This window comes from Liolophura sinensis, chromosome 1, assembly GCF_032854445.1.
Source record: "Liolophura sinensis isolate JHLJ2023 chromosome 1, CUHK_Ljap_v2, whole genome shotgun sequence".
NCBI lineage: Eukaryota > Metazoa > Mollusca > Polyplacophora > Chitonida > Chitonidae > Liolophura > Liolophura sinensis.
The window spans coordinates 35,817,052-35,837,930 of NC_088295.1; the positions used below are offsets into that span (position 1 = coordinate 35,817,052).

The window sequence follows — 20,879 nt, forward strand, 5'->3', positions numbered from 1 at the left end:
ATTTATTTGCCTTTAAAAATGCACATTTGTAGACGAAATTTTTGGTCTTTAGGGTATGTCTTTTGTACTTGGACCTACAAGGATTTTGGGATATATGTCTTATATAGTTAGATCATTCCATTGCTCATTCAGCGGCCCAAAACTGAACATAAAGCTAAAGCTGAATTAACTGATAAAGCAGTGTTCCAGGAATGTTCCAAAAGTATTTAAAACTCTGCCCTGTTTATTAACAGAATAAATAGCAAACAGTCGTTAGTACCTAGCCACTCATTTGGAGTCACGAATTTGTCCATGTTATAGCTGTCTAGAGTGATGTCACAAAACCTTGGAGCTCTACCATACCATCGGTATAAACAATGTGACAGTGAGAAAATACAAACAAAAAAGCCTGATATCCAACCAAAGAGTATCAGCTCTGTCCTGTGTTCAAAGGGCCAATGTTTCTTTTGGTTTGGCACTCGGTCAGGGCTGTGTTCGTGGACACAAGCGTCATGTTTTGGTAGACTTGCTCGTTTGGCCTAGATGGCTGTACTGACTTCAGGGAATTTACCAAACACAGCAGGACCTTCTGATTGATAACAGACCGTTTCATTCAGATTTCGCGAGGATATTTTCATGAATAAATCTGACTTTGTTATGGAAAAATAATGCAAAGTCACAATATATTTCTTCAAGCAATGACTCTCCTGGAGCGGTTTTCTTGCCAGCTCACCCTGACAAGTTACTGCAGTATCCTGCCCAACATGTATGCATTGTGACTAGCAGCAAAATCCATTGTATTGCATTGATATGTGTCTGTCTACTATAAGAAACCACACTGACAATCAAGAGCTAATAGGTTTTTTGATGTGACAGCCAATCATCACGTGATGCTTTCAACACTAGTGATAAGGGCTTCTACAACATGGCTATTCAGAGTGAATTGTCCGTCGGTGCCATATCCCCAGTGTTGAACTTCGTCTTCATCTTTTCAGAACTCCAAAGCATTTTTTACATATTTTTCTGTGATAACTGTTTCCCATATAATTTTATCTATGTATATACAGAGGCAGACTTTATGTTAACTTTAAGCAAGAAATCACATTATATGATATTCCACAGTTATATGCAAAATGTATTTTTTGTGATTTCCAAACAGCCTATATGAACTATGGTGGTCAAGGAGGACAGCAGTTTCAGTATAGCAGTTTTCCAGGGCAGAAAGGTGAGATTTCTCAGCTACTGGTGTTTATCTGACACCGTTCTTAACTGTCTACTATTTCCTACAGTGTGCATGTAGTATTAACTGTAAGGAAATAGCGTGCTGTTAATTTCAGGAAATTTCCACGGCCGTCCCCATTTTCATTCTGATAACAGCAGATCACCAGGAAGTTGTTGGCAATTTTTAGGAGATTTTTAAATTCATTACCTGTGTTCATGCGACATGCCATCACTTCTTAAGCACAATGGATCTTAAGGTCGGTGTTGAAACCAAAAGTGTGTTCTGGATAGGACATAAATCAGTTGTAAATGATCATCTCTGAGACATTAGTTTTAAAGGCTTTCATTCTTTTTTTGCATGTACATCATATGTACATGGTTCGTACGTTTGTTTTTTATTTTGCAGTTTTATCCTGTGTGTATTTATTTTTTCTGACATCATTGTAAAATTATCTCTGTTGTCTGATGTCTTTAGTTGACTTTATATGTTACCGGTCCTTCATTATTATGACAGTGATAACAGATCATCACTCTGGCAAGTTAAAATTGCAACATCAACAACAACCTTTCAAACAAAATACGCCGTTTTCGTATCATCATACTGCTCTGGATGAAAACAACCTACAGGAAGATTGTTCACCGTTTACTGATGATCCTGGCATACAGAGATTTGGCCAGCAGAAAATGGAGAACTTCGAGGAGAAATCTGTGGATTCAGTAGACGCAGGGTTTTACTCGCAGGAAATTTCCTCTCATGTGCTTCAAGAGGAAAGTCAAGCGGGAATGTCAGAGGTGAAGGAAGAAGTAAACTCAAACAAGTCTGTAACATCTGGTGAGTTTGGCATGATGTCAGAATCAACCACTAGTAGCGTGCAACTTTAAATTGCTTCAGCTTCATGATGCTTGGGAAAGATCCCAGTTTCTCTGAAGGTCGTAAGTGGCATCTCAGAACTCCCTTACACAAACTTTATATATCTGATTTGTTGTAAAGTTTTCATTAATGACATCTACAGGTTATAGCACCTGATATGGTGACATTATTCATAAGGAATGTTACAAAATTTACAAAGTTTTGTGAAAGTAGGCTCAGGTAATGAGTTAAATCTCACAAGATATGACCATCTCAAACTCTTACTAACTTTTGCCTTATGTACTAATAGGTAAAGCATACAACTTATTAAGACGTGCGACTTCCGATTCATGACTTAAGACTTGTTTGTGAGTTGTTGTCTAGTTACAGAAACTAGTGTCCTCTTCATTTTTGGCTTGGCTGTTGTGGAGTGTTTGGTATTAATGCCAATAAGAAGCACATTAATAAACAATTGGGATTCAGATGAACAGCTGTCCTAATAACATCTTCCTGTCAGCAAGGTTGATACTTGATGTAGGCTTCGTTATCATCCATCACCGTACACATAGAAGTCTTCAGAAACCTACTCTGTCGACAGCCAATGGCATTGAGGCCAAGGCATTTTTAGCCAATCATTGATCGTCTCATATAAGTGTGTATTTCTTTCTGTTGAAGCAAATCATACATTTGCATTCAGATCCGATTTATTCCTTGACCCAACATTATACAACAGCAATAAGAAGTGCTAAGAATGGTGACCAGTGTACTTTTATTAAATTGAACAGCGGAAAGTTACCATGCTATCAGGCAATACCGATGAATGCGAAAGAGGCCAAACAGCCGATTGATGTAGCCTCCGGTGTTGTTGTTTCTCCACTAATCAAGCCTATTTTCCCTTAAAATGACTTTCGCCCGATAAACCTTATTTTTTTTCGCTAGCTTTTCTATGCCTAGTGTGAAATAAATTTACGTACGGCTCTGTATGTCAAGGTATATGATGTCAGACATCGCTACCTTGATTAAATGAAGATGGCTTAATAGGTACTTTAGCTAAATGACTAACGGCTTGTGCTAAAAGGCACATAGTCAGTGACCAACCTCTCTACAACTTAGTGCCTGTTTTTTTTTTCAACCAAAAACCAGACCACCAGCTCTTAGTTGGACATGATGGACCAATCAAAAAAAAAAAATTTAAACAAATTAGCAAATTTTAGCTGTGCTAAGAGTGAAAGAGCAGCGTAGTAAAGATGGTACAACAGAGTGCAATACCTCAGTGCAAAAATCCTGTTTTAAGATGATCATAAGAATCGTAGGTATGTGAAATAATATGTATCCATCTAATAAGTTATACAGATTATCAATAATCAGTTAAAGAGTTGTCATTTATGAAAAAGTAATGCCATATACTTTTTGAGATGAACTGTTTTTCGTCTGAATGGAAGGTCTTTCAAACTAAACAGGTGCACTGATATCTCCTCAAGTACTTCTGGGATTTTACATACTTTACCTGCTAGAGTTGTGCATTGTTGTGCTCTGTCATGCAGGCCCTGAATGGCTACTTTGCCTTATGTGTTGTTCTCACCCCAGTCAATCAGCCACAATGAGTTTACAGATTCATATCCAGCTCCAGTTAGTACTGATTACTCTGCTTTCCTCCACCCATAAAGTAAAAAATTCTTGAGTTTGGTGTTAAACATCATTCAGTGTCAAGATATATGTAAAACAATCAATGAATGGGAGTACCAATCACTTGCTGACTGAAACATGGCATCACCATTCACAGGTTTAGTTTAATACTCTCTCAGAATCGGTATTTGAGAGGGAAGGATACTGTATCAGGTCAGTACTCTGTCCTTATTTCAGAGGGAAGGATACTGTATCAGGTCATTACTCTGTCGGTATTAGAGAGGGAAGGATACTGTATCAGGTCATTACTCTGTCCTTATTTCAGAGGGAAGGATACTGTATCAGGTCATTACTCTGTCGGTATTTGAGAGGGAAGGATACTGTATCAGGTCAGTACTCTGTCCTTATTTCAGAGGGAAGGATACTGTATCAGGTCATTACTCTGTCCTTATTTCAGAGGGAAGGATACTGTATCAGGTCATTACTCTGTCGGTATTAGAGAGGGAAGGATACTGTATCAGGTCATTACTCTGTCCTTATTTCAGAGGGAAGGATACTGTATCAGGTCATTACTCTGTAGGTATTTCAGAGGGAAGAACAGTGTATCAGGTCATTAATCTGTCAGTATTTCAGAGGGAAGGACATTGTATCAGGTCATTACTCTGTCAGTGTTTCAGAGGGAAGGACTGTACGAGGTCATTACTCTGTAGGTATTTCAGAGGGAAGAACAGTGTATCAGGTCATTACTCTGTCAGTATTTCAGAGGGAAGAACAGTGTATCAGGTCATTACTCTGTCAGCATTTCAGGGAAGAACAGTGTATCAGGTCATTACTCTGTCAGCATTTCAGAGGGAAGAACAGTGTATCAGGTCATTAATCTGTCAGTATTTCAGAGGGAAGGACTGTATCAGGTCATTAATCTGTCAGTATTTCAGAGGGAAGGACATTGTATCAGGCCATTACTCTGTCAGTATTTCAGAGGGAAGGACATTGTATGAGGCCATTACTCTGTCAGTGTTTCAGAGGGAAGGACTGTACGAGGTCATTGCTATGTTGGTATTTGAGCGGGAAGGACTGTATAAGGTCATTACTCTCTCAGTATTTCAGAGGGCAGGACTGTATCAGGTCATTACTTTGCCAGTATTTCAGAGGGAAGAACATTGTATCAGGTCATTTACTCCCTCAGTATTTCAGAGGGAAGGACATTGTATGAGGCCATTACTCTGTCAGTATTTCAGAGGGAAGGACTGTATGAGGTCATTAATCCGCCAGTATTCAGAGGAAAGGACACTATATTAGGCCATTACTCTATATTTCAGAGGGAAGAACACTGTACTAGGCCATTACTCTGTTCATATTTCGGAGGGAAGTACTGTATCAGGTCATTACTCTGTCCTTATTTCAGAGGGAAGGACTGTATCAGGTCATTACTCTGTCAGTATTTCAGAGGGAAGAACAGTGTATCAGGTCATTACTCTGTCAGCATTTCAGGGAAGAACAGTGTATCAGGTCATTACTCTGTCAGTATTTCAGAGGGAAGGACTGTATCAGGCCATTACTCTGTCAGTATTTCAGAGGGAAGGACTGTATCAGGTCATTACTCTGTCAGTGTTTCAGAGGGAAGGACTGTACGAGGTCATTACTCTGTCAGTATTTCAGAGGGAAGGACTGTATCAGGTCATTAATCTGCCAGTATTTCAGAGGGAAGAACAGTGTATCAGGTCATTACTCTGTCAGCATTTCAGAGGGAAGAACAGTGTATCAGGTCATTAATCTGTCAGTATTTCAGAGGGAAGGACTGTATCAGGTCATTAATCTGTCAGTATTTCAGGGGGAAGGACTGTATCAGGTCATTAATCTGTCAGTATTTCAGAGGGAAGAACAGTGTATCAGGTCATTAATCTGTCATCATTTCAGAGGGAAGAACAGTGTATCAGGTCATTAATCTGTCAGTATTTCAGAGGGAAGGACTGTATCAGGTCATTAATCTGTCAGTATTTCAGGGGAAAGGACTGTATCAGGTCATTAATCTGTCAGTATTTCAGAGGGAAGAACTGTACGAGGTCATTACTCTGTCAGTATTTCAGAGGAAAGTACTGTATCAGGTCATTAATCTGTCAGTATTTCAGAGGGAAAGACTGTATCAGGTCATTAATCTGTCAGTATTTCAGAGGAAAGTACTGTATCAGGTCATTAATCTGTCAGTATTTCAGAGGGAAAGACTGTATCAGGTCATTAATCTGTCAGTATTTCAGAGGAAAGTACTGTATCAGGTCATTAATCTGTCAGTATTTCAGAGGGAAGGACTGTATCAGGTCATTAATCTGTCAGTATTTCAGGGGGAAGGACTGTATCAGGTCATTAATCTGTCAGTATTTCAGAGGGAAGAACAGTGTATCAGGTTATAAGTCTCCTATCTGTGCCATGGGATTACCGCTCACATGTCCTCTTGTGGATATTGGCAGTTTTCTGGACTCCAGAAAGGTTTGTTGTATTTATACTGAACAAAAATATAAATGCAGGGCTTTTATTGTTGCAATATTTAACAGGATAATGCTGTGATTTTTGTCAATATAGCACAGAGGTATGGTCAAGAGCAAAACCCCACACCAGTGTACATTCCAGTCTCCAAAACCAAAGTGTGGTTGATCTCAAGCCTATTCACCATTTTGACCTGTGTGGCCCTGTCTGTATTATTTAGTTATCTGTAAGGTCTTCCCTGGCACTCCTTACCCTCAGGTGTACAAAAAGCCATCCGTACAGTGCAAGTTCTGTCAAAAGGCATGATGCCACAAAACCAGCGAGACCGTGCCATTGACATGCTCAATGCTGGCATGACCCTTAGTGCTGTCACCAGAACTCTTAATGTTAATGTGTCAGTGTTAGTTGTCTCAGACGACATCATGAAGAACACGGCACGACAGCTAGTCACCTGCACGCCCACCGAACGAGACCCAGAATGTTAACCAGACTGGAGTAACATACATGTTCGTTGGCCGTTTGTGTTATGGCGGCGTGTTATATTTACAGATTAATCCCCTTTTCAGCTACACAGAGCTGATGGAAGACAGCCGGTTTTGGCGGTGGGTTGGTGGGTGCTGTTCTAACACTGCCATCATGCATAGGCTGCAATATGGAGGTGGTCGGGTACTTGTGTGGGCGGGGATAAGTCATGGCCATAGCACTCAGCTTCATTTCATCAACGTTAAGTTGAATGCATTAAGATACCTTGATGAAATCCTGCACCCAATAGTCGTCCCATTTGTCCGGCCCCATGGGGTAACATTTCAGCACGACAATGCCCGTCCCCATGTTGCTGCTATATGCAGAGCATCTCTACAGGCCGAAAATGTTAAAGTGCTTGACTGGCCAGCATATTCACCTGATATGTCCCCAATTGAATGCCTGTGAGATGTCTTCGCCCGGCATGTTTGTCGGCGACTTCCAGTTCTGGATAACATTGCGGAGTGGCAAGTAACAATTGACCATCTCATCAGGTCTATCGCCAATGATGTGTAGCAGTGCAGCAGGCAAACAGTGGACATATTCGGTACTGAAGTGTGGAATTTCCAGACTGACCCTACGTCTGTTTCCTAACCTGCATAAGCGTTACCATCAGTTGTCCGTTTAGTTATGGAAGTGTATTGGTAAGAGTCCATTTTGTGCCCCACTGAAAAATGGTATTGAAAGGAATTTGATGATGCAGTTGATTTGTATCAAAATATATGGGTTTTGAATTTATATTTTTGTTCACTATATTTAGTATTGAATTCAAACTGTGTATGTGGCATCACCATGGCAATTTACAGACCATATTTGAGGTCTGAGCTAGTTCACCTGCTTCTGACAAAATGATGGCCTATCTTGATCAAGTCACATGTATTATTCTGACAGCCGGACAAGTCGAGGACGTCTTTCCAGAATGCTTGTTAACCATGTCATCACACCTGTCCTGGTCCAGCAAACTACACATACACTGCCAATGGGAGGTGAACTCTGATCTCACCAGTCATAGTCCAGGGAACAGTTTCTCAAAGATATTGTTCATGTACGATAATGGCACATTGGTATGGTAATAGTTACCTGCAAAATATTGTGCGACAAATGTAAGTTAAAATTGCGGTATGCCACGTTGTAAAACCGGACCCGCAACTAAGCTACAGAAATGTAAACACTAGAAAGCTGCTCCAGTTTAACTCTTACGCACTTCCTGTCAGTAAACCTCACTAACAGAAAATTTTAGTATGCATACCCAACCCAAACAAATAAAAGTGGTATAGATTCACATCAGAAATTGTGTTATATTTGAAGGATACCTTAAAAAAATGACCTATATTTTAAGCCCAAAAAGTGCATTTTTAGAGTCTAAAGAATGTGATTAAAGGGTACATGAAAAGGAACTATAAAACAAAGATTATTTTTCTATGCCAAATGAAGAAAATTATGCCCCGGAATTTTTGTTAAAATACTTTCATTTTGGAGGTATTTTTATGTAAAAATTTATGTAAAAATTTAAAATTTGTTAAATGTATTATTATGTGTTATTACACATGATAATCTGAACATTAAGAAATAAAACCCAGTTGTTTCATGCATCCTTCAAATACTATTTTTGGTGCTGAAACTTCCGCTTTCCCAGTATGATATCATCCTACCTTAAAAACATACCTTGAAAGACCTTTCTAAAATAAATGGAGTAATATGAGCTACTTTGTCACGTGTGGAAGATCATTTAGATGACTGCACTGGATAATAAATTCTGTCTCCTTTCTGTGGGTTAAGTATTAAACAGTGTTATTCTTTTTATAAAAAAAAAATTTAAAAAAAAAGAATAATCATTTTGGCTGTGTGAAATTATGTCCTTAACAAAACCCTGAGATACATAAAAGGCACGACTGGTGTTAAACATTTGTGTAAATAGGTCACTGCCTTTACTTTGTCAGTTAGCCTTAGTGTTTATCTACCTGAATGGGTCTCTACTGAACCAACATGTTGTGATTGGTGTCACGTGTACTTTTACTCTCTTTCAAGCTTTTAAGTTTGAGTCAAATAGGCAGTACATTTCCTCTGGCCTTCCAGCCAGTTAAGACTTCTCTGTCAAGAATCAATGCAGAGTTGCAGACTGTTGGAAGTCAGTTGACATGAATACAGCCCTTTGGTCCTGGATCAGACTTCATTGTGTATATACCAAAAGGTTATTGTGGGTTTGTATAGCTGCTCTGGGTGAATACACAGTGTTTGTACACTGGGTAGTGTACATATACAAGTTGGTGAACTGTAGTGCCTGGTTGTAGCTGACTGCCACAAACCTTAGGCTGAACATGAGCTACACCTATCAAACAAATAACAGGAAGAACTATTGAGGGGATTCCCCTCGGCTTGGCCTGTTTTATTTCTGAGCTGTGGTATAGATCTTTCCCCAGATATTTTGTTGCAGAGCTGAAATAGCTGAATTTTTCACAGTATTTCCTCATGAGTTGCAAGACTCTCCACTAGTACTGCTGTAGTCTGTAGACTGCCTTCTTCATGTAGATCAGTTTTGTCTAAGTGAGGCCATGTCACATCTTTCTGCAGCTGCCCCGGGCCCTGGCTCATCCCTGGCTCCTGACCCTGCCCTCAGTGTTGCCCATGATCATATGGTGCTGAGACTTGTGGAGAGGACTAGCTTAGCCCTGCAGGAGTATGCAGCTACAGGAGACATCAAGGCACTCCTCCTGGTACAGCGGCATCTCACCTTCATGAGTGACGAGAATGGAGATCTGTGAGTCACATACCTACTTTGTATACACTCTTTTTTCTTTTTGTTCATAAAAGCACAAAATGTGCATCATCAATTTATATCCAAAATTTCTGGTAGATTTTTGTTTAACTATACCTCCAAGGTAAGACTGATATAAAACATGAAAATTCAAGCGAGGGAGACATTTTTTGTGTGCATATAGCTTGCAAGCTAAGGCCTGAAGATGTTAGGTTCTATAAATAGAATCCACATCAGTGAACTAATATAGCTGGCTTTCTGATGGGAATTCCCCTTGTAGCTTTTGATAGTGAAAGTTGTCTCCCCTGTGCTATTCCAGACGGCATGTAGCAAACAGTGTCTAGGAATGAAAGTGAAAGTTCGTACTGGGCACGTATGGAAAATGTACTTTCATAAATTATTTCTCAGAAGTGATAAAAAATCAGGATTTTTGTTATAATGGGAAACTTTTTTTTTTGTCTCTTGAAGTTGTACTTTTCATTTTTCTTCTGATCCACATATTGTTGATTAACTAAAATATAACTTCAGTTTGGGCAAGGGCATTTTGTATGTTTGTGATAGCAACATATACACATGCATGTATATTCCAGACACCTTTCTAGACTTATTAGGAATGCATTAAAGAGTTTAATGAAGGGCCTTGTAGATCTTTAGGTCTGAAACACCATGATAGAACTTTAATGAATGAGTGAAATCCTGCTGTGGAGCTTTCCACATTACTGTGTTCCAAATAATTAGATCATCAATGTTATGAATTCATTAAAACTATAGGCTATGCTCAGGTTATGTATATTTTACCTGTAAAATAGATATTTTGCTCTAAGAAAATGTTGTATGAGATGTTTTATCTGCTATCCTAGACCTCTTCACCTGGCTATCATCAACAAACAGCAAGATGTTGTTAAGCAGCTGTTGAAGGTGATGACGACTATACCCAGTGCTGGACGAAAGCTTAATGCCTATAACCACTTGCACCAGGTCAGGATCTTTTTGTGTATTTACTGTATTTGCCCAAAAGGTTACTCACCCCCCCCCCCCCCTCCCCCACCACCACCACTCCCCCAATACATTCATGGGTCAAATATAAAGAGGCCATAAAGTTTTATTTTAGATGCTGAAACTGACATTTTCAAAATAAATGTCAATACACCTCCCTAAGATTAATGAAACTTTTAGAATTAGGTAGTGTAAGTAAATTAGATATGGGTGAAATTTGGGGTCATTAGAAAGAGACTACTAAACAGTTGTAGCAAGCCATTGCTTTGACTATCTGAGTATACAAGGCCCCTCACCCGACATGTAATAACACTGGAGGGAGTGTGGCAGTAGTTGGTTTTTAATGTTATTTTAATCTTTCTTTTAGACTCCTCTACACCTTGCTGTTTTAACACAACAAACACAAGTCATTGATATGCTGTTAAAATTTGGAGCTAACCCAGCATTGGTGGATCGGTATGGTAACACACCAGTGCATCTAGCAACAAAAGCAGGTGACGAAGCCTGTGTGCGGGCACTGACAAAGTATCTTCGCCCTGGTGTGACCCAAGAGAAACCTTTCCCAGAATTAGACATCTTCAATTATGAAGGTAAGAAAGTCTCTAAAACATTTCTGCTAGATTTTTTGTTTTGCTTTGAAAAAGTTATTGTATATCCACAGGGATTGACCTACTTATGTATATAAATCATAAAGACCAGCCTTATCAAAATGTAGCAATAATGGATCTGCACTCCAGATTAAAGCTTTTATGGGTCTTTTATTAATAAACATTTATACAATAAGCTCCAGTTCAAAGAGCAGAAAAAACCTATTTGTGTTTTTGACAAGACTATTCTAATGGTTTACTGGTTGAAGTTTTTCTATTTGAGTCTCTGGTTGGGACATAAACATAAGTATTGACATTGTCAGTAACACACAGAATAGCCAATATGCCCATTACGTGTCACAGTGATGTCATCAAGAATATATCACTTACACAACGGCGACCAGCGTTCTGCGGTGAGAAACCTGTGCCAAGCCTATGGGAACCATGACCATCTGCAGGTTGTTGGTGGATCTTCCATGTTTGACTGGAAAGGAAGCAAGAATGAGCTGAACTCACAGAGAGCTCATCAGCTAACAACCCAGAGGCCCCATCTGTGTGAGAACAGCTGACTTGAACATTTTAATACATGATCCTACTTGTTGACATTGTCAGGATTGACCCCTGTCCATCTAGCCGCTGCCTCTGGTAACTTGAACACGTTGAAGGTCGTCTGTGTGAGAAAGGCAGACATTAACATCCAGGATGGGAAGAGTGGCAGGACTCCACTTCACTATGCCGCTGAGGCTGCAGATCTGTCCCTGGCTGGTTATCTGCTCCTAGAGGTATTTTATATAGCTGTGACTAGATCTGGTGTTTCTCTGTCATAAAACGTGGTCAGTCCTCATAAACAATATTAAAGGTATTATTTTGTTTTAGAAGTTCATTTCTGAATTCTGTTTACACTAACAATATATTTTTTCTTAGCAAAACTTTAGTCATTTATTTCAACCACTTGAGCTTTATGAAGTTAAATAATGATTGATTATAATAGCTACCTAAAGTTTTGTATCTACAGTGCCTTGTCAAGATTTACATGAAGCATGTGAAATGTTTTAATCTCTGATTTGTAATGGGTTATTTGTGAGGTGCTTTCTTTTCAGCTGTGTTTTGTCAGTTTGATATGCCCATAAACTTGAAGTCCTTGAGTAAGACAATTGATTAAACACGTTTTTCTTCAATACATCAGTTGTAGTGTGCAGTTGGTCTTTATGTGATGTTTGTACTTATTATTAGGCTAATGTGGACCCCAACTCAGTAACATTTGACAACAATACACCTCTTCATATTGCTTGTGGCCGAGGGCTGACTGGAATGGTTGCACTCTTAATGGCTGCCGGAGCTAACCCAGACATGGAGAATGATGATAATGCTGATGAGGTGGAGAGTGACGATGAGTCAGAAGACAGAGAATGTAACCATAGTTGTGACCAGGATGATGACAGTGAAAAATCAGGGATGAAACCAAGAGACTTGGTGTCTGATGACAAAAAAGTGAGTGCTCGCTGAGTATGTTGGAAGTTGTAATGGACAAGTATCCATAACCAGTTTTGGAATGCCCAAAAAGAAACAAGCAGAGGCAAATTTTATCCATAACATCTAGTACATATATTTACGAAAGTTACAAAATATTTAAATTAGTTATAGTTGAGAATTGCATTAAACAATGGTTTTTATTGGAATCACTGTAGCATAAATCTATCTATTGTGTTCTCCATGAATGTGTAACCTTGGATTAAACAATCTTTTTTTTTGAGAGAGAGAGAGAGAGAGAGTAAAATAATGGTTAAAGATAGCCTCCAGTGGATAATCTGTTTCTTCTCTCTACTATATGCACTGCACTCAGTATAAGCTGCTTATGTCAGTGATGCAAAGGCTACCAAATCTGTCCGATATGAAGTGGCCTTCCACTTGACAATGGATGCTTTTATCCAATCATGGCAGCATTTAGGAAGAGGTTGTTGGCGTTTGACCAATCACATGTGCCTGTACTAAAGTGGGAGGAATTTAACTTTGGAGTCTGGCTGTGTTTTCTGTGTAGGTTCTTTGTGTATTGCAGTGGTTGGTAGAATTATTTATTTATCTGATTGGTGTTTAACGGTGGCCAGCATTATGGTGGAAGGAAACCGGGCCAATTGGGGGAGAAACCCATAACCATCTGCAGGTTGCGGCAGACCTTCCCACTTACAACCGGTGAGGAAGCCAGAATGAGCTGGATTGAACTCACAGCCACAGCATTGGTGAGAGGCTCCTGTGTCATTACGCTGCGCTAGCGCGCTATCCAACTGAGCCATGAAGACCCCCTGGTAGAATTGAGAAACATGCCCTTCAATGTAGATTAAAACCATTGCTCTCCTGCGGAGGTTACTCACAGATATTTTGAACAGTAACTCTGCATACTGCCCTCTGTCTGTACAGATTCTGCGTATTTTGGATGGGGAACCTTATGCCAGTATTCAGGAGATAGCCGAGTCAGAATCTACACCTGTACCAGCCTATTTGAGTCAGACTAGCTTTGAGAAGTTCAGCTTTTCGTCAGGCATGGAGAGTGGCATTTCCAGCTACTTTGGTAAGCTGACTCTCTGTGTTAAATGGTGAACAATGCTTGTGTTTGTTTATATCATAATCACATTAAATTATTTCAGGTTTAAAGTCATTGTTGCCCACAAAGGTATTTTTACTACATGTACATGTATTTGTTTATTTATTTATTTTTTGGGGGGAACATTTGCACTAGGTATCATTATGGTTTTTATGTTCTTAAACACTTGTTGTGACATCACTCTATTCATAAAACTGTGCTTTCTCTGTCAGGAAAGTACGGCATCCATATATTCCTATATTCGTCTGGCAGATTAGATAATATGTGTAATACATTCTTCGTGTAAGACGAATCAATCAATGTCCCATATTTAATCTGGGTAGGCAGACCACTGTTTTCACCCAACTAGCAACACAGATGTTGTCACTGGATGCTTGGGCCTAGCTAAACAATCATAGCATACTGAAGAAATATCTTATGGGAATCTAACATTGTGACTTTGCAAAACAGTGGTCAAGTAAAAGCAAATAAAAATTGGAGTCAAGCATATATTGGTCATGTCGTCATACATAAAGAATCAGATCTAAAACATAGCCCCCGTACTGTATGCGCACTCCATATCCCCACTCCCTCCCACCGCTAAACACAAAAATCGTTTATTATGTAATACTAATGCAACCATGTAAGTGGAAGAAAGACCCCATAACTGTCCATTCCTGGATAACAAAGCCCTCGGTGCATTGCACCTCATACTTTCTTATCCAGAAATGTACAGTTGCTCTACCTTTCTCCACACCAAAACAGTAGTGGCCACTAGTGTCCAAGGAGCCTATCATAAATTCCTTTTCCTTTTCCAACCATGTTTGTTTGAGTCCAGTGCCAACAGTCTGTAGAATGTGTTAGGAAATGAGACCTCTCTTTGTATGAATTGCAGGTGGTTTGTATTTTCTGGACCATGTACATCGTCTGAGGCTGTCCAGGCTGCTGGACCCCATCTCTGACGGAAGGGACTGGCTCATGCTGGCAGACAAGCTGGGACTGAACTCTCTCAGAGGCCACTTTGAAGCAGCAACAAGTCCTACTAAGGCACTTGTTGATTATTTAGAGGTAGGGTCAAATTTAAGGACAGGCTGATGAGACATACAGCTGTACATGGCTTTCAACAAAACTAGTATTTCAGAATTTTGTTGTGACTTGCAAGTAATGTTGTGTAAACCATGATTTATTTTTTCTGATAGTTGTTTAACACCATATTATGTACATTTTATGTGTAGAGGAAGCTGGAGTAAACCACCAACAAGTTGTTGGCAATATTTCCAATGTGTGAAATAAAAGATATTGGTGGAAGGCAGGTCGTCTCTCGTAAAATAATCGTATGTAGGACCAAATTGAAAAGATGTGCTTCACGCAAGTTCTTTTCATAGATTTAACACACAACATATTAGAAGAAACATTTGGAACTGCCCAAAGATGCTGAAATGTATTTCAAGTGTTGAAAAATATAATCCAATAAATTAATAAATGTGAGTGTAAGGTGATTGTTAAGCTGAACAAAATATACACTGTATATGTTCTGGTTTAGTTCAGCAATGTTTTAACCTGACATGTCGTATCAATCTCTTCTTTGTAGTTGTGTAATGGTACATTTGACAACCTCCGTCAAACCTTACTGGAAATGAACAGAACAGATGCTGTGATGATCTTAGATCATGCCATGCAGTCATACCAAGGGGAGTTAATTCTGAACAATTCTCAAGGGCTGGAAAAGACAGTGCCCAGTGAGTAGATTATAACATGTAATTCAATACTGGGAACACTTCTCATCGTTTAATAAATGTAGCAGATTTTATGATGTCATGGACAGCAAAATGAATACACCAAGGCCACACTGATGTCACTGTGTTGCAAGATCCAAGGGAAGCAAGCCATGGCATTTTGTTCAATTTATGGACTGTCCAGATTTGTTCAGTTTATCTCTGGCCAAACGTAAGCTACAAATTGCATACTCATATACAAAATAATGGAAGTAGTAATCCAAATGATGATCCAACACAACTTTCTAAAATTTATAACATTGCAAAATGGTACAGCTCTTTTTTTTGCTCTGTTTTATTTTTTTTAAATTTTTTAATGTGTTAAAATGAAAAGATGATTACTTAGGTTCAGGTTTCTGATAACCTTTGATTCAGATACAATGTGTTTATGCAGTACATATACACCTACTTCATGATTCTATGTACCAATTCATTTTGTAACTTCTGATCACAAATTTTTCCTTTTCTTCTATTCAATAAACAGGTATTGGGAGATTGCGGCCAAAGGTTTGCGCAGATTCAGGGATTTCCGATCTTAATTGTGACCCTTAACATGAAGATATCAGATGTAAAATTCAACAATTTATGTTTGTCTCACATTATAAAAGCACTTATAACCTGTTATAAAGTTATGTGAGTGATTGTGATGATGAAATATGTGCTTGTGGTGGTTTTGGGGTGGTTTTCAAAGTTTGGAATTCTGGATGGAGTATTGATGCTAGAGATAACTTCGTTCTGAGTGAGGAGACTAGGGTGACAATTGGATTTATGTAGTTTTCAGAATTACATGAAATGAACAATGAAAACGATTTCTGGCACGCAGGTTGATTAATACTGTTTGAATGAACTTGTGTGCATAAGAAAACCCTATAAAGAATGCTTCAGCAGACTATAGCATTAGTCAGTTTTTTAAGACTGTTCATTTTTGTAAAACGGTAATTTTACTGAATGTGGTGTTATTTCGAAGTGTCAAAGGAAGATGAAGCAAAGTGTCACATATAACTGAGTAGAAGCACGTGGTTACCTGTAACAAGGAAGATCACCTGTAACAAATAAATACGGCAAACGGTTAACTGAGATGCGATTTACATGCATGTGTGTATTTGTCATCTGATCAACATTGAAGGTATTTTCTGAGGCTGTGTACATGTATGTGTACCACTGGAACAGGTGCTTGTAATAATATACACAAAGTGAGACTGTTGTGTGTTTCTTTAAAAAACGCTCTTTGTACATGTATGTGTACCACTTGAACAAGTGCTTGTTGTAACAATATAGACACAGAGCTAAACATTACCTGTTGTATACATCTGGAAGAAATATTACATTTAGAGGGTTTTCAGAAAAATTTTGTTTTATTGTGATAGGATTATAATATGTTTTCATTTGTACATATAAAAGAGCATGCATGTAGTTGTGTTTAGAGCCCGGTTCCCTTGTTTCTTTCTGCATGGGCTCTGGTGACCTTCAGTGAGTTAAAAGTGGGCAGGACCCAGTCTTTCACAGTTTCACCCTACTACTGATTACATGAAACACATTGAAAAGTAAAAATGAAGAAAGTCTGGATTCTTTAAACTCCAATTGGCAGGCTTGTTTTTTCTAGCCTTTAGGCATGAAAATTAATAGATAGTTGATTTTGCTATATTATAAAGACAGTGACAATGAGTCTTTCACATGTAATTGTTTGTAGATTGATGTAAATAATATAATTCTTTGTATTACATTTAATTAGACTAAATAAATGTATACTATTGCCTGCTCAATGCAATGTGTCAGTCGATCCAAACACGTTGCCCTTACACTGACAGGGCTGTTTTGCAAATGAAACATTTGTCATAAATTTGACCTAAGATGTCTGTTTAGAAGGAATGATTAATTAATGATAACTATAGCTTTCTCCCGATCAGCTTACATACACAGTCGCTTTCATGTTTCTGGAAATGAAGCTTTGTTCAATAAAAAAGAACCATAAAAAAAAAACAGTTCAAATAAGTCATAGACCTAAACTGCATTTAAAATATAAAGGAGTCATATACCTGTAAATCAATTACAATTTTGTTAATTTGTGCCATTTTATCATCATGTCTGATCTCTGATTATGATTATGTGTTAATAGTCTTTTGGTGGTTAGATATTGTAAATGTTTAATATCTAAAGTCAAGCATGAGCAGATGTGCCATTTTTAGTGAAGAGAACTGGCGGAACCAAAAACAGTCATGTTGAAAGCTGGAAAATATTGTTCCCTTTTTAAGGCAAAAACCCATAGTGTATAGAGAGACTGCACTTCTGTGCAATTCATAAAATCAGTTACATTATTGGTAAACACTGGAAAAGACAAAAAGACATATAAATGCTTGTAGCCGACAGCTTGCAAAAAGATATTGTGTAGAATTGTATATGTATGTATATGTATATTGTAGGATGTAGTATAATAACACCCACTGAACTATCCTGAACCTTTATGTGAAGATAATCTGTGTTGTATTTCTGCTGGACACTTGTGAGTATGAGTGTAAGCTGATGAACCTATTTTCCTTCTTTTGTGTACTTTGTCATCACATATTGTTTACATACTTGCAGAAGTATGGTTTTAAAGCAATCTTACATATAATGTCCTCAAGATAAATGCTGTTCTGATGTGATTTCTACATTCACATTATTCTCAGGTTCATGGTGGTAGCATGTAAGATTCGCTCACCACGGTTACCACAGCACCTGCACCTGCTGGCCCCATGTACAAGTAGGCTTAATAATCATTTAGAATGAATAGACACTGGTACAGGTATCAAAAAAAGAGCTTAATAAAAGCTTTGTTTACAAGAAATGAACGGCAGTTAATTCACTCAATTGCGTCCTTTACTTCTCATTGGCTTTATGTATGAATGAATGTATTTTTGTCATCTGGATGAAGTGTGTAAAAAGTGACTTGACAGACTACACCGAGGTGTACATTGTAGTAAAAACACGACTTTCTGCTTTGACGCTACAGCGCTAGTGTACTACCTATTTAGTGTGACCTATGTTACACAAAAGAACATAGCTTTGGACTGCTTTGTTAAATGTGGGAAGGACTTCTACAATTTCCTCATTGTGTAATATGGAAATGTGTAATGCCTTTAAATTCCCTGTTCTTCAGTTTGTCTGCCTGTATAAACATGACAAGTGAGACAATAGCTGCCCCTCATCCTCTACACCGGCATGGTGTTCAAGTGTTACATATTTTGCATGAGGGCATTAGTTTCTCAAAATTTTTTCAAAGACACTTTTTGTGGAACCTTGTAATTAGCTAATCTAGGTATTGTACTTTCACCTCCATTGTCACATGATTACAGGACATAAAGGGCATTCATATTGCCCCTGTCGTACCATGTGTGAAGAGATTGAAGAAGTAGAGTGTTTGATAGTAATGGTAATGGGGATAGCTCTAGCACTGTACATGTATACAAATGTAATCAGATTTAATTCGAGGGAGATGTCTTCATTAGAATGATAAAATCACACATGTGCTTTGTGAAGCACTCACATTGACCAAAGAGACCAGCGTCAAGGAGTCCAGTAGCTTAATTCGCATCAAATGACACCTAATTGTTTACATCCACTTTCACTGGTATGATTGATCCTGATTGCAGTGGTTTCCAGGATTCCAGTATTTTCATAGGAACAGACTTGGCTTAGGGTTTTGCAATGACTTAATAGACGTACAATAAATACAGGTTAGAGTGAATTGAAAAGTTTGAACTTGTTTTACTATAGGTTTGAACGTAAATGTTTGAACAAAGACCATAAAAATGTTTTTTTCAGTATGTATACCTTTCAGAAAGTTGTGCCCCACAAATATCAAACTTGAGTGCTTCTTTTCAGCATTAAAATACTTACCATCTAGCTATTGAAATGCGAAATTTTGGGTTATGTGTTAAATACATTTTATTTGTAACAGTTATTGCTTGATGAATACCTTATCTCAGTGAAAAAGGAATCTGTTGTCAGTTGCCATTCACAATGTGAATACTGTTTGCTTCTAGATAAATGAAAGTGTTTATTGTGACCTAGTTACCAACACAGCTGCGTCCCTATCTAATATTGAATGCCATGTATGTGCTAATATATACGGTACAACACATATATATTCTATCTGTTTTAATTTTTTAAATACTGTAAACTATTTGTATAGACTGTTTCAAAGAATTGCTGTACTTTTAAAAATATTATTATTGTAACTTTTATGTCAATGCTTAAATAAAATATAAGCACTTTCATTGAATACATGTGTTCTGGTGTTTTGTATATGACTATTCTGAACGCTCATACTTAATTAAGCAGGTTGTGAACTAAATGATTTCTGATGAATATAACACCAAAGGTCAAGGTCATGCAGAAATTTAAACATTTGAGGGGAAATTGCTTTCTTCAGTGTTTTTCACTTTTCTGTTTTTCAATCAGATTGTGTGTATTCATGCCTACATGCAGTAGGTTTCTTCAGCAATTAGGTAAAGGTAACAGATTCAATTTGCCCATCGTTTTGTACATAAGATGAACAGTTTGTACATGCCTATTTACTGAGTTATGGAAAACATGGACTGCTTTTGTACTTGTCATTCACAAACACATTTCCTAATTTGAATGTAAAATGTAGAGTTAGTGTTAGAAACTGATGTCAAGTCCTCATATTTTACTCTGTACTTACATGTAGCCCAGTTGATATTTAGCACCTTTCTGACTGTACTAGCTTAAATAGTACATTATTTGCCCAAAATATCCCTGACCCCAAAGTTACATTTTGGAGGCAAATCATATTATTTTTGGTGACAAAAAAAGGCTCAAGCACTTTACTAAAATAAGTAGAACTCACTCTAAGGTCGTCGTCATATGACTGAAAAATTGTTGAGTACGACGTTAAACCCCAAGCACTCACTCACTCACTCTAAGGAGCAGGCAAAGTTAGCTGTCCACAGACTGAATTGAGGTCATCTACAGGACTTTGTACACCTTTATTTCACTTTCAGAAGACTGGATCTTAGTTCTCTCATTGGAAGACTCTGGTTATTTAGTTCAGTGTTACTGACCCTCTGTGAAGTGTCTTCTTCACCAAATCTTGTATTCTCATTTGGCCATCCAGGTAGCCAAAGAGTGTGTTTTGTCTAGGGAAAGAAGCAAAAGTTCAATTCCTACTCCTGTCATACTAAAGATTTGCTGACTGAATAGACAGAATAAGAAAAAAAAGGAGTCAAAGTGACTAACTGTTGCTGTTTAAGCATAGACCACTGACTTGGTGGGGTGTCATATCTGGTGTAATTGGCATGACGTTACAGTTGGGTATGACTTGGTGGGAATTCATATTCAGTGTTCTTGGTATGGTGACATAGTGAGGTGTCATATAAGGTGTTTGACATGATGCTACAGTTGAGTATGACTTGTGGGGTATGATAGCTGGTGTCCTTGGCATGATGCTTCAGTTGGGTATCAATAAAAAGGAACTGCACAATACCAAGTTATCAATCAACAAAATTTT

The 20,879-nt window shown here is 38.2% G+C and overlaps 1 protein-coding gene across 1 annotated transcript in view; it reads left to right on the top strand.

Moving 5' to 3' along the window:
* Positions 1-19,703, top strand: part of LOC135469361 (nuclear factor NF-kappa-B p105 subunit-like) — a 35,132-nt gene extending 15,429 nt beyond the window's left edge. Inside the window, exons 11-21 of the mRNA XM_064747995.1 lie at positions 1,139-1,204; positions 1,715-2,032; positions 9,251-9,437; positions 10,295-10,412; positions 10,798-11,020; positions 11,630-11,799; positions 12,251-12,508; positions 13,433-13,583; positions 14,491-14,663; positions 15,187-15,334; positions 15,855-19,703. Of these exons, the coding sequence (XP_064604065.1) occupies positions 1,139-1,204; positions 1,715-2,032; positions 9,251-9,437; positions 10,295-10,412; positions 10,798-11,020; positions 11,630-11,799; positions 12,251-12,508; positions 13,433-13,583; positions 14,491-14,663; positions 15,187-15,334; positions 15,855-15,922 (1,880 nt within the window). The 3' untranslated portion in view covers positions 15,923-19,703. The remainder of the gene's footprint in view (positions 1-1,138; positions 1,205-1,714; positions 2,033-9,250; positions 9,438-10,294; positions 10,413-10,797; positions 11,021-11,629; positions 11,800-12,250; positions 12,509-13,432; positions 13,584-14,490; positions 14,664-15,186; positions 15,335-15,854) is intronic.
* Positions 19,704-20,879: the final 1,176 nt, after the last annotated feature.